This window comes from Schistocerca cancellata, chromosome 2 (genome assembly GCF_023864275.1).
Source record: "Schistocerca cancellata isolate TAMUIC-IGC-003103 chromosome 2, iqSchCanc2.1, whole genome shotgun sequence".
NCBI lineage: Eukaryota > Metazoa > Arthropoda > Insecta > Orthoptera > Acrididae > Schistocerca > Schistocerca cancellata.
The window spans coordinates 529444625-529459044 of NC_064627.1; the positions used below are offsets into that span (position 1 = coordinate 529444625).

The window sequence follows — 14420 nt, forward strand, 5'->3', positions numbered from 1 at the left end:
CTATATACGTTAATGATCTGATGGAAAAGGTGAGTAGCGATCTATTAGTCTTCTACATCCGTACTCTGTAAACCACTGTGAACTGCCTGCCACAGCGTATGTGCCACTGTACCAGTTATTAAGGCTTTTTCCCATTCCACACACCTACGGAGCGCGGTTAGAACGATCGTTTAAATGCCTCTGCGTGTGCTTTAATCATTCTGACCTTGTCCTCGCGATCTCTATTGGAGGAGGTTGTAGCAATATTCCTGGAGTCATCATTCAAAGTCAGTTCCCTAGACTTCGTAAGTAGGCTTTCTCGAGATAATTTACGTCTGTCTCCAGGGGTCTGTCAGTTCAGTTCTTTCAAAGGTCACACAAACATGTGACTGTGGTGTCGTCCGAAGAGTAAGGTCCTAGATCAAAGCTGCTACCTCACGACGGTACCACAAGCTAAAGACAATCGATGTCAGATGCAGCCACCAAGGAGAGATGTCGGCGATGACACGCCCTCTAGAGGTTCCATACATCGCCGCTGCTGGCGCTGCTGGGTGTCTACTTACGTCTGAGCGCAGCTCCGCTCACCCCATTCTGTGATTGCCGATTAAGGAAGCACCAGCAACATAGTTCATATCCAGCGGCGCCAGTATTATTACTTAGAACTGTGTACCAAAGTTTAAAGGTAAATGTACATTGATACATGACTGCCCTTCAGTACTATCAAAGTATAAACAGTATTCTTGGACTCTGCGACAGTAATAAAAACATATTGTCATTCAAGTGGACGTGGAATACATCTAGGTTAAGTATTCTATATTCAAGAGTTATAATAAAATGCACTAATATGTTGTGTGCGTTATAGTAAACGCCCGACCTCCTCCTAAAGTAAATCTAGCTTGTTAGGACCCACAACAAATGCAGCCGAGGCTGTCTCAGGTGCGTTTTTTCATCCGCCTCAACAACAATCAATCGTGCTGACATTCTCTGTATAGTTCGATATCTCCTGTCAGTCCCATCTGGTACAGGTTCCAGACATTTTAACAATATTATAGGTTGGTTCACACGAGTGCTTTGTAAGCAATCTCCTTTGTAGACTGAATGTATTTCGCTATTATACTACCAATATACCGAAGCCTACCGCCTGCCTTACACATGACTGAGCCTATTTGATCATTCGATTTCACATCCACACGAAGTGTTACACCCAGGTATTTGTATGAGTTGGCCGATTCCACTTGCTTCTCATTGATATTATAGTTGTGGGATACTACGTTTTTTTTCCTTTTGTGAAGTCCATAGTTTTACATTTCTGAACATTTACAGCAAGTTTCCATTCTTTGTATCATTCTGAAATCTTATCAAGATCTGACTGAATATTTGTGCAATTTGACAGACTGCACTTAGCTATAAATAACTGCATAGTATGCTAAAGGTCTGAGGTTATTATTAATATTGTCCGCGAGTTGATTAATACATAAAATGAACAGCAAGGGACACATCATACTTCCTTAGGGTACCGTCGAAGCTATCTATCTCTGTCGTAGACTGCGTAATCAAAAAATCTTCAATCCAGTCACAAACTTCGCTTTACACCGCACAGGATCATACTTTTTATAATAAACTTACGTGTGGTACTTAGTCAAATGTTTTTCAGAAATCGAGAAATATTGCATCTACCTGACCGTCTTGTTCCATAGCTTTTAGGATGTCATGTCATGTGTGAAAAGCGAGACCTGGGTTTCACATGATCAATGTTTTCGAAATCCGAGCTGAATGGAATTAAGGAGGTCATTGTGTTGGAGATACCACATTATGTTTTAACTCGGAATATGTTCCAAGATTCTACAACGAATGGATGTTATGAATATTGGACGATATTTTAGTGGATCACTTCCGCTTCCCTTCTTGTGACCTGTGTTTCTTCCAACTACTGAGCACTGCTTTTTGTTTGAGGAATCTATGATGTATTATAGTTAAGAGAGAGGCTAACTCAGATGCAAATTGGGCATAGAATCTGATAGGGATTCCACTGGGCCCTGACGCTTTGTTCAGTTTTGACGACTTCAATTGTCTCTCAACGCCATTGACACTAATATCTATTTCACTCATCTTTTCAATGCTACAAAAATTAAAGTGGGGCAGTATGTCTGGGTTTCCTTTTTTAATGGAAGATTTGAAAGCAGATTAAACGATTTCTGATTTTGTTTCGCTGTCCACAGTTTCAGAAACTGTCTCGTCCATGAGTGCCTGAACACTAATTTTGGTGCCAGTAATGGTTGTTACGACCAGAATTTCTTTGGGTTTTGCGAAATATCATTCGACAGTATATTGCTATGGTACTCATTGAAGGCTTCACGCATTGCTCTTTTGACAGCCAAACGCGTTTCATTCAGCATCTCTCAGTCTATCTGTCTATAGTCTTATGCTTTATTTTATACCGTAGCCTCTATTTCTTTAGAAGTTTCTTTACTGTTACCCTATAGCATGAAGAGTCCCTCACATCACGAACTGTTTTACTGAGTTCGTGTATATACAGCGCATGGTCAAATTTGAGCCATACTTCCTATATATGTCCCTGTCCTGAGATAAAAGTTTCCTCACTGAGATGTGACACTACTACTTCTTTGTATAAATCTATATATGTTTCTGCTAGTTTTAGTTACCCTTTGTACTTTGGTAATAATTGTTGCTGCAACTGCCTCGTGGTCACTGATACCAGTTTAGACGTGGGCATCTCTAATAGGGCGGGTTTGTTTGCTGCCATTAATTCATATATATTTTCAGCATGGGTGTATTCCGAACTATCTGTTCTAACTAGTTTTCAGAGAAGGTATTTAGTAATGTTTCGCGGCACATCTGGGTGTCTTGTCACGCCCACCATTAACAGACCTGTAACTATCCCAACTAATTGTTGGACGGTTAAAGTTTCCTCTGATGGTTAGAGTATGATTAGGGAACTTTCGTACAAGCGAAACGACGTTTCATCTGTAGTTTTCGGTTACATTTGGAGGTGACTACGATGGTCGATAGAAGGACCCAGTATTATTTTATCCCCACGCTTGAGGCTGAGTCTTGCCCAAACAGTCATGCATGCAGCTTCAATTTCTATCTCGGTGGATTTGAGTTTCTTGTCTACTGCGACGAATATGTCACCTCCATTTCCCATTCGTCTACCCTTTAAGTACACGCTTAAATTTTTCCCAAAAATCTCACTACTGTCAGTTTTCGGTTTTAGCCGGGTTTCTGTACCCGGTGTTATGTGAACACACTGCCTTTTAGGGGCACTTGAAACTTTGGCACTGTGTTGCAAATGCTTCCACAGTTAACCACTAGGATTTTAATACTTTCACCTGGTGCGTACGTTTCTATCCAGCTTACACTGATATATCTCGGTTTTCTACAGATATCGTTTTCTGGATGGGATGGAGAGTCGCCTAATCTAAAAAATCCTTGTGTGCGTCCCACACACAGTCAGCTACCTAAGTAGCAGCCTCTGGCGTGTAGTGCACACCTGACCCGATTAGGGAGCCCAGCAGCTCTCAGCCAGGTCTGCGGTTGTTTGCTTACGACACTGTTGTGTACAGGATCACGTCGTCTTTGCGTGAACAGGGTGACTTACACAAGATTTGTAGCTGGTGTAATAAATGGCAGCTCGCTCTAAACGTAGGAAAATGTAAGATAACGTTGATTTATAGGAAAAACGATCCGATAATATTCGAATACAGCACTGCAGTGTGCTGTTGACACAGTCGACTCAGTTAAATGTCTAACAGTACTATTCCACAGTAATATGAAATGCAAGAAGCACCAAAGGATGGTAGTAGGAAACGCGAATGTTCGACTTCAGTTCATTGGGGTAACTTTGGGAAAGTGTGGTTAATCCGTACAGGAGACCGCGTATTGAACACCAGGGCGAACCATTCTTGACTGCTGCTCAAGTGCTTTGGATACCCATGAATTAACGAAAGTCACTGAAGCAAATCAGAGGTGGGCTGTTACATTTGTTGCCGGTAGTTTCGATCAACATGCGTAGTTGCTTCGTGAAATCATATGAGAATCTACGGAGGGGCGACGATCTTCTCACGAAACACTATGGGGTAAATTTGGAGAACTGGCATTTGAAACTGTCTGCAGGATGATTCTATTGCCACCAACGTCCGTTTCGCGCAAGGACGACGAAGATAAGAGAAATTAGGGCTTGTACGGAGGCAAATAGACAGTCGTTTTCCGTCGGTCTGTTTGCGAGTGGAACAGGAAAGTCAATGACTAGCTGTGGTACAACGTATCCTCTGCCACGTACCACCTGTGGCTTGCGGAGTATATATGCAGACATAGATATACACTAATGAAAAAAATCGCAGAACTAAAAAACAATTCATGTACAGAATCGAAATTTCGGGAATACATTTGTCTACGCAACACATTTAAGTGATTAATTTTTTTTAAGACACATTAATGTAAGCGCGATATTAGCCATTACAAATGTAAAGTGCTGGTACATTTGTAACCAGTGCAACCACCAGAATGTTTAATGCAGGAATGCAAACGTGCGAGCATTGTATTGCGCAGGTGCCCGATGTCAGTTTGTGGGATGGAGTTCCATGACTGTTGCACTTGGTAGGTCAATACAGGGACGATTAAAGCTGTTGTGGATGACGCTGGAGTTGTCATCCGATATTGTCCCATATGTGATCGATTGGAGGGAGATTTGGTGATCGAGTAAGCCAAGGAATCGTGTCGACACTCTGTAGAGCATGTGGCGTTACAACAACTTTATCACGTCGGAAATCACTCCCTGGACTCCTGTTCTTGAATAGCAGTACGACAGATTGATTCACCAGATTAATGCACAAATCTTCAGTCGGGGTGACTGGGATAGCCATGAGAGTCGTCCTGCAGTAATCTGAATTCGGACCACAGACTATAACTACAGGTGTAGATCTAGTGTGACTAGCATGCAGACAGGTTGTTTGCAGACTCTCAACTGCCCTCCTTCTAACCACTACAGACATCACAGACCTCCACGCTGCCCTCGAATGGGCTCTTTCTTGACATCACTGAAGTCGCAAATGGCGGTGGTATTGGAGTCAGTGGAACGCACACCACACGCCTGGAGCTCTCCTTGAAGTAACCGACTTGTAACAGTTCCTTGTGTCACTGTGGTGCTACTCCTCAGTTTGCTGATGCAGATGCAGTACGATGGACCGGAGCCATGCGCCGAACACGTGGTCTTCCCTCTCGGTAGTACCAGTTAGCCGTCCGGAGCCCGGTCTACTTGTTGCGACCGCACCTTGCCGTGACCATAGCTGTCAGCAAATGTGTACGTCGCTACGTTCCTACCAAGTCTTTCTAAATATCGCAGAAGGAACATCCAACTTCTCGTAGCCCTATTACATATCCTCGTTTAAACTCAGTGAGATGTCAATAACGGCGTCTTTCCGGTCTCGAAGATATTCTCGACTAACATCTACTCACCATGTCCAGTCTCAAAGATAAGTAACGCTTACGACCGTTGCAGCGTGCGTGTAAAGCAAACCTGACATGCCTCCTCATAGTGGCGCCACTAGCGTCACTCTTATGGGACTGGCGCAAAATTTGAATAGACTTCCCTTTCAGGTGTAGAAACTACCTTACCAACTTTCGTTGGTGTCGCACAACTCTTCCTTGGTGTTGCGACTTTTCTTCCGTCAGTGTAGATGTAGACCATGTTTTAACGTCTAACAAAAGGTTATCAATGAGTTGGCTCCCAATAGCCGACATCATATCAAATGCCAAAATTCAAACAAGGATATTCGTATTTTGCCACAACTTGAAGTGGAGCAGCATTCCACTACCATCTAGGGCCCATGACAATAAACCGTCCGGGAACTACACCTACTCGTGAGCCGCTGTAATGTGGTCAATGTCCTTAAGATGTCCCTTGGCCAACTATGAGATCGTCATTCTGGTCGATAAAAACCAAGCAGTGAGCATGAACGAAGTCGCAGCGGTAATCGTCGGCAACAAATACAGCTTCAACACCGAAGGAATACACAAGAGCATATTGCGGAAACATATAGCAGATGCGATACGTTACAGTATCTCTTACTTTTTCGCAAGGTACCGTCTGAAAAATAAATACAAGTGCAGGCGTGATATACATCCCAGATAACAAGACAGCAAAATTTAATATACAGTACGAGCAAGCCTTGTCCCAAAAATGTAAATAAGCAATGGCAGTAAAATAAACATTAAAAATAAAACAATCGTCACGTTAAATAATAACAAAAACACTTTTACTTAATAGAAAGCTTTAACTCTCTCTGGACCAACTGTATGAGTTTTTCATACGTACAGCTGGAGCTGGCTTTCCTGTGATGCCCATGGGACCGAAGAAAATCGCGAAGACGTTTGGGAAGTTGTTCATCGTGTACGGTATAAAATCGTATTGTGTCACATTATAGAATTCGCCCCATCCACCAGTACTACCCCAAATGTAGGTCTTTACGTTGGTCTGTGGAAATAAGATGTACTGTTAGTACAAAACATGTTTACTTGTTAGTCGTTAACATATCAAAATACAGTCAAACTATGTTTTCTACTCATCAATTCTGATTCTACAAAACAATTTTTACAACAAATATATGCACTACAATGACGCTAACTCGAATTTGTCTACATACACAGGAACATAGTTTCATTATTCTGAACGTAACGAGATATAATTGTAGTCCTTAACCATGAGAAGTATTAGAAATTAGTAAACACCATTCAAACGGTAAGTTAGAACTAATATTACGTGCTCTTCAACCACATCGAAGTTACATAGAGGCCTCCATAAATCTTTGGTTTAAAACACTCAGAGGACATATGATCATCAGTTTCTTATGTAATTCTATAGTTTTTAAACTTAGTTAAACATAGTCTCTACCTTTTTTTTCTATCGTCAGTGATGTACACAATGTCTAGCGACATGCTTCCTTAAGATAAAACACATATTGGCGTACCTCAAGAACGTTTCAGAAATACCCCTGAAGAGATATCTGAATAACAACCCGCCGGGTTAGCCGAGAGCGCTAATGCGCTTCTTCCTGGACTCGGGTAGGCTCGCCGGCCCCGGATAGAATCCGCCCGCCGGATTAACGACGAGGGCCGGTGTGCCGGCCAGCCTGGATGTGGTTTTTAGTCGGTTCTCCACATCCCTCTAGGTGAATACTGGGCTGGTCCCCACGTCCCGCCTCAGTTACACGACTCACAGACATTCGAAACACATTCGCACTTTTCCATGATATACGATTTACACTCGACGCAGACAGATGGGATACTCTGATTCCGTCCCGGGAGGGGGGGAGGGGGGGGAGGGGTTACGGGGTGGTGGCAGGAAGGACATCCGGCCATCTCTTCAAATTAACATGCCAAAACCGATTTAACCACGCCAACCCCTCGCACAATACGGGACAAAGGCATAAGCGATAGATAGATATCTGAATAACCCAATGAAGAGAAATGAGAAAAAAATAGGAATAGTCCAAATGGTCGAAATGATATCTGGGAACAAATTGTAAAATATCATAAAATTTGCACTTATAACAAACAGGTGTGCGATTAAATGATCGACTGTTAAAACTAATACAATAATTTTAATAAACATTTTTGGAACAGTGGCCGGTTGTTAAAATGAAATAAAAAAGAAACAACTATTCTAAAACAGATTGCGAAGCCCAATTCTTTTGATACACGTCAAGTTGACAGTATGTTTAATAAAATGCAACAATCACTAAGTACACCACTAATAGAAGCTCATAAATACACAAAAATGACCTACATGGGGAACATATTACATAGGATCAGTAATCTATTTAAGAATTCTGAAATAACAATAGCATTTGAAACTAAGAATACTTTGCAAAATCAATTAAAACATACTGTAGGTAATGATAACGATAGATTTCTCAGATCAGGGGCTTACAAGATCCAATGTGGTGATTGTAGAAAAATATACATTGGCCAAACAGGCCGGAGCTTTACTACACGATACAAAGAACATACATCAGGTACCGCACGAGCAAAATCAGTCTTTGGCCATCACATAACTTTTAACAAGCATGCCGAAGGGACGGTACAACAGATTTACAAGTCCTTCATTACACGAATAAAGGCTTATTATTAAATATTTTGGAGGAGATCGAGATATATGCCCATTATAGAGATGAACCGTCAGTGCTTCTCAATGAACAATTAGATTTTTGTGAAAAACATTTTTATGATCTTTTTTACGAAATGCTATGAACGCATATGTACTCTTTTGTTCAGAAAATCATAGGACCCAGTTGTATCCATGGCAGAAATGTACCTTAGGACAGTATGTAAATATTTATATCACAATTTTAAACTTCCAAATAGAAATATTACGAAATATGACTCCACTTTCAATAAATCAGTTTCATGACATTTTAATAAAAGACAGACAGACTGAATCTAGCATAGATACATACTTGCAGTCGAGTCACAACTCACATAACGATATGATGCCGCAATGCCAAAGACCTCCACAACATCGTTGACTTTGAAACCATTGTGGTAGGACCACCTTAGCCCATAGAGGGCACACTGACTATACATCGTCTGTACAGTTATTTTAAAGTTTTAATTGATATTTTAAACAGTTCCATGGTTGTAAAGAGATACTATACATAACTATTTTTATGTTATTATTGTACTTTGCTTTTTTTTACGTTTTGACGATTATGTGAACCCATTTTTATACTAATTGGTTGATGTGAGATAGAGGGAGAAGAGGTAGGTGGAGCATCTTCGTACTTAAGCGTATGCTCGTCACTTGCTGGCACCAGCTGACATCACAGCAGCTGAGAAGAGTGCTCCACTTACCACCTTCGAAGAATGCCATGGGTATAACACGTCTTATTGTATTTTATCCCTATAAGCATTTTGTCTTAATTTATTGTAAATCTAGTATGGTCTCTATTACTTTCTAAATTAAATTACAGGTCTGATGATGGTCATGTGATATGACCGAAACCGGTCACCTATGTTCTTGTAACATACGTGGTGTGATTAAGACTGAATTTTAAAAACAAAAAATTTTAATACAATAATATTTTCAGTAGCCAAACACTGGTGTATAGAACTAACCAGTACACCATTTCAGTCAGTTGGTCAGACTCACCAATCAAATGACGAAGAGCAGTGGTGAATAAATTATCAAGTCATGACATCATAAAGATACATACTCGGTAGCAATTTATTAAATCTGGGATCCAGAAAAGCAAAATGTCTGTTTCGTAAAGCACAGAAGGCTTCGACAATCCATACACTCAATGGCTGGCGGTCACATTGAGGGAAATATAACATCATAAATGTACTAAAACAGAGGTACGATTTCACTATCACTAGCAGCTAGCAAGCAGAACCGGTTCGAAAACATGTTTCCGTTCAAGAGATTTATCAGTTGAGCCCCCCCTCCCCTCTTACCCTTCATACACTGTCACACTGTCACCGGTCACTTCTCGCCACTAATTGTGATACTCACTATATACAAACCTTGCACTGGGGCAGCCCTCTCAGTTTGCCGCCATAAGCGGCCGCTACCAATTGTGATCCATCATGTACACAAATCTTACAGTTATGGTGACTCTGATACCCGTGGCAGCTTGGTGCCCCAAGCGATGACTTGTGTCGTTTGTCCCTTAAATCGGCCTCGCCTGCAAGTCGTACTCAACTAAATTACACCTTCTTGAATGCTCAGCAGAACACCATGTAGTGCATGGTGGCTACATATTTTATTTTAACAACTCAGTGGTTGCATTTGCCCTACTGTATCTCAGTCTGTGTCCTCAATCAGTACATGTTGGCTTGGTTCTTTTAGTTGCTCTGTTTTCTTTTTTATTACGAATTTGTGCTTGTTGTATTTATGCACTGCTCTGTTCTGTATGCTTTACTGCTAGAACTGTTTTGTATACCATTTTAATCCTTACTAGGCTTTTTTATACTTACACTTTGTTTTTTATCTTAAAGATATGTCTGTAATGACTATAGATTATAATGGCTGCCATTATTGTCCTGCCACACTTCACCTGACGTTGTTTAACTGCTTAATGACATGATACAAATTTAAATGCTATCCTCATCTGCCCCTAATTTATTTGTGCTTCTTTTTTGTTTTCTTTTCGTCACTTTGTCTTTCACATTTTACTTAAAAATTATGTTTTTAATGTATTTTGTATAATTACAAGATATACATTTGTGTACCATAGGTATGTTCTCCTCTTTTATTTTCATTTTTGTTGTTTGGCTTTTTGTTACTTTTTCTTTTATGCATTTTGCTTAACACTCATGTTTTTAGTGTATATTATATATATTTTTCTTTCTGTTGTTTTATCTTTTACACATTTGAGGGGACAGACCAGTCAGACTTGTTTTATATGCATTTTCGGTGGTCTATGTTTTCTCATCTAATTGCTTCCTATGATAGTCACATTCAGCTGTCTACAAAAGATTAAGAATTATTTCATAGATTCCAATGTATTAAGGTTTGTATTAACTCTTAAATAAAATTATAAGTCAGACTTTTTACTTATACCACAGCCATGATGATCATATTATCACATATAATATTATAAAAATTTTGAAAAGTTTTTCTTTAAAAAACCTCTTAAATGTGTCTGAGAAAATATGTAGAAAATTTGTGAAAATGTTAAAAAGCTTTATAGAGAGTTTTGAAATTTTTATGCCTTTATATTTGATTATCTGCTTACAATTACTTTCCCCTACTCTGAGAGTGTCAGATATATTCATCGTAGCTGTGAAAGGAATGTAAGCAGATTTTTTGTGTAAACATATTTTCTGGTTTCTTGATTTATAATTTGATGCAACTTAATGAAGATATTCTCACCATGGATCTATGGAACGAAAAGTATATCTTATCTAATGTAACAGGGATAAATTATGCATTTGTTGGCACATACCAGCAAGTTCTCGTCGTCCAAGTCGTATGGAAATGTAATGTTACCTTCATAAACACTTCTGCCATCCTTACTGACGAGTTTAACGTTGAAATCGATAGAAAGACTGCCAATCTCATCACACGGTGAAAATTCTTCGACATCTGAAGAGTATGGACCCTGTCAATAGAAACAATACTTGCATTACATACAGATAGAGTGAGGTCTATGACTGTACCATTTTTGTTACTTAAATGTTTGGGTTTAAAGCTAAATAGTGCAACATAAAACTGTAATTTATTTTTGATCATTAAAATTTTTAAGTACACTGCCTGGAAAAGTGAATCAGAATGGTCCTACTGTTTCCAGTCTGTACTGTGGCGAAAATTGTGAGGATATGATTTACAACTTTAATAGTTGCTTACAAGCTTGTGTTGCTAATATAGGTCCACTTGATAACATTCGCGTGACTATAGGCAGACGTTTAGAAAAGATTATGTTTATTCATCTACATCATTCTCCGCGAGAGACGTAAGATGTGTGGCGAAGAGTACTTCTGGTACCGCTAACTGACTCCCCTTCCCCTGTTACACTCATGAATGGAGTGTGGGAAGAATGATTGTCGGCAAGCGTGTGTATTAGCTCTAACTTCTCAAATTTTCTCGTCGTGGTCATTTGGTTGGTTGGTTGGTTGGTTTGTGACATTGAATGGACCAGACTGCTACGGCCATCGGTCCGTTTTTCCAAAACTTCAAACACCCACCCACAATAAAAACGAACAATGGAGATGACAACAGACGACACAGGACAAGAAAGACTCAGACAGAGACCAGACAAAAGGAATTAAAATCACACAGAGTGTGACAGTGGTTGGCCGACCATAGAGACAAAAAAGGAAAAGCCAACCACTTATAAACATACTTAAAAAAAATAACGAACTGTGATCGTACTACCCGACCAGGGCCGACGTTCTGGGAGATGGACGACAGACTGAGGGAACAGGAGATGATAATTGGGATGCCCAAGCAAGCTACAAACGTGTGTAGCATAAGCGGCCAGTAAAGGTTGGCGCCGTAACCGCAGTGGAGGGACACCTGCCTAAAATCGTAGGCCAAAGGCCAGAATCAAAACAAAAAAATGACAAACACTCAGATTAAGTGATAAAAGCCCCCTGCCCGAATAAAACGTAAAATTAAGCCTGCCATGGCAGTGTCATCTGTTAAAAGGGCAGGGAGCGTATCAGGCAGCGCAAACGTCTGCCTGAGCACAGCTGAAAGGGGACAGGCCAACGAAATGTGGACCACCGTCAGAGCGGATCCGCAGCGACATAGAGGTGGGTCCTCACGGCGCAATAAGTGGCTGTGGTTCATCCGGGTGTGCCCAATGCACAGCCGGCAGAGGACAACAGATTCCTTGTGAGAGACCCGCAAGGAGGAGCGCCATGCACCGGTAGCCTCCTTGATGGCCCGAAGTTCGTTTGGTGAAGGCGGGGTGCGCCATTCTTCACCCCACGTGTGAAGTACATTCTGCCGCAAAACTGCCCTGAGTCGAGGCACATGGGCGGGGCACACACCATGGGGGTGTACGCAGAGGGGCCCGGAAAAGAGCTGGAAGAGGGAAAACCCCAAGCCCAGAGAGAAGCTCTCTGACACGAACTGAGATCGTACTACCCGACCAGGGCCGACGTTCTGGGAGATGGATGACAGACTGAGGGAACAGAAGATGATAATTGGGATGCCTAAGCAAGCTACAAGCGTGTGTAGCATAAGCGGCCAGTAAACGTTGGCGACGTAACCGCAGTGGAGGGACACCTGCCTAGACAAGTATGCTTTTCACAGGGCTGGTCTGGAAAGCTCCAATGGCAAGTCGGATCCCGCTGTGAAGGATGGGGTCCAGCACCCGCAACGCGGAAGGGGATGCTGAACCATAAGCCAGGATCCCATAATCCAGGCGGGACTGAATTAACGCCTGGTAGAGCTGTAAGAGGGTGGACCGGTTGGCTCCCCAGCTGGTGTGGCTCAAGCAACGCAGAGCATTAAGATGCCGCCAACACATCTGTTTAAGCTGCCGAATATGAGGGAGCCAAGTCAACCAGACATCAAAAACCACACCTAAAATCCGATGTGTCGCCACCACAGCAAGAGGTTCACCGTCAAGATAAAGCCGTGGCTCAGGGTGAACAGTGCGCCGCCGGCAGAAATGCATGACGCAGGTCTTGGCAGCCGAAAACTGGAAGCCATGCTCTACAGCCCAAGACTGCGCTTTGCAGATAGCACCCTGCAGCTGACGTTCAGCAGCTGCAATTACAATGGAGCTATAGTAGAAGCATACAAGGAAGACAGACGTTCCCACCTCCGCAGCGAGCCCATTAATCGCAATTCACAACAGGCATACACTTAAGACAGATCCCTGCGGTACCCCATTCTCCTGAACTCGGGGGCAACTATGGGAGGCCGCAACTTGCACGCCGAAGGAACAATGCTACAGAAAATTTCGTATGAAAATCGGCAGCAGACCCCGAAGACCCCAACCATGAAGCGTAGAGAGGATGTGATTTCGCGATGTCGTATCATATGCCTTCCGCGTGTCAAAAAAGACAGCGACAAGGTGCTGACGGCGGGCAAAGGCCGTACGGATGGCAGACTCCAGGCTCACCAGATTATCGGCGGCAGAGCGGCCCTAACGGAACCCACCCTGAGACGGAGCCAGAAGGCCCCAAGACTCGAGCACCCAACTCAACCGCCGACTCACCATGCGTTCAAACAACTTGCGAAGAACGCTGGTGAGGCTAATGGGGCGGTAGCTGTCCACCTCCAGTGGGTTCTTGTCAGGTTTCAAAACGGGGATTACGATGCTTTCCCGTCATTGCGACAGGAACTCACTCTCGACCCAGATACGGTTGTAAAGGTCTAGGAGGCGTCACTGGCAGTCCGCCAAGAGGTGTTTGAGCATCTGACAGTGGATGTGATCTGGCCCGGGAGCCGTATCAGGGCTAGTGGCTAAGGTACTTTGGAATTCCCACTCACTGAACAGAACATTGTAGGATTCAGGGTGGTGGTTGTGAAAGGAAAGGCTCCGACGTTCCAACCACTCTTTCAGGGAGTGGAAGGCCGGTGGGTAATTTGCAGAAGCGGAACTCAGAGCAAAATGCTCTGCTACGCGGTTTGCAATTATGTCGGATTCAGTACAAACTGCTCCATTCAGTGAGAGCGCAGGGTTGCTGACAGGGGTCCAATAGCCATAGAGGCGCCTAATCTTGGCCCAGACCTGCGATGGAGAGATATGGAGGCCAATGGTGGAGACATACCGTTCCCAGCACTACTGCTTGTGTTGGCAAATGATGCGGTGGGCCCGCGCACCGAGCCGTTTAAAGGTGATGAGGTGTCTAATGAGGGATGGCGCTTGTGACGCTGGAGCGCCCGCCGGCGATCTTTAATCGCCTCAGCCATCTCAGGCGACCACCAAGGCACAGTCCTCCGCCGAGAGGACCCAGAAGAACAG

The 14420-nt window shown here is 42.7% G+C and overlaps 1 protein-coding gene across 1 annotated transcript in view; it reads right to left on the reverse strand.

The window, feature by feature from the left end:
* The window catches only part of LOC126146595 (uncharacterized), an 86193-nt gene that overhangs the window by 34486 nt on the left and 37287 nt on the right, over positions 1 to 14420 (reverse strand). The window contains exons 2-3 of the mRNA XM_049915631.1: positions 10944 to 11099; positions 6314 to 6472 (exon numbers count right to left, since the gene is read on the reverse strand). Of these exons, the coding sequence (XP_049771588.1) occupies positions 6314 to 6472; positions 10944 to 11099 (315 nt within the window). The remainder of the gene's footprint in view (positions 1 to 6313; positions 6473 to 10943; positions 11100 to 14420) is intronic.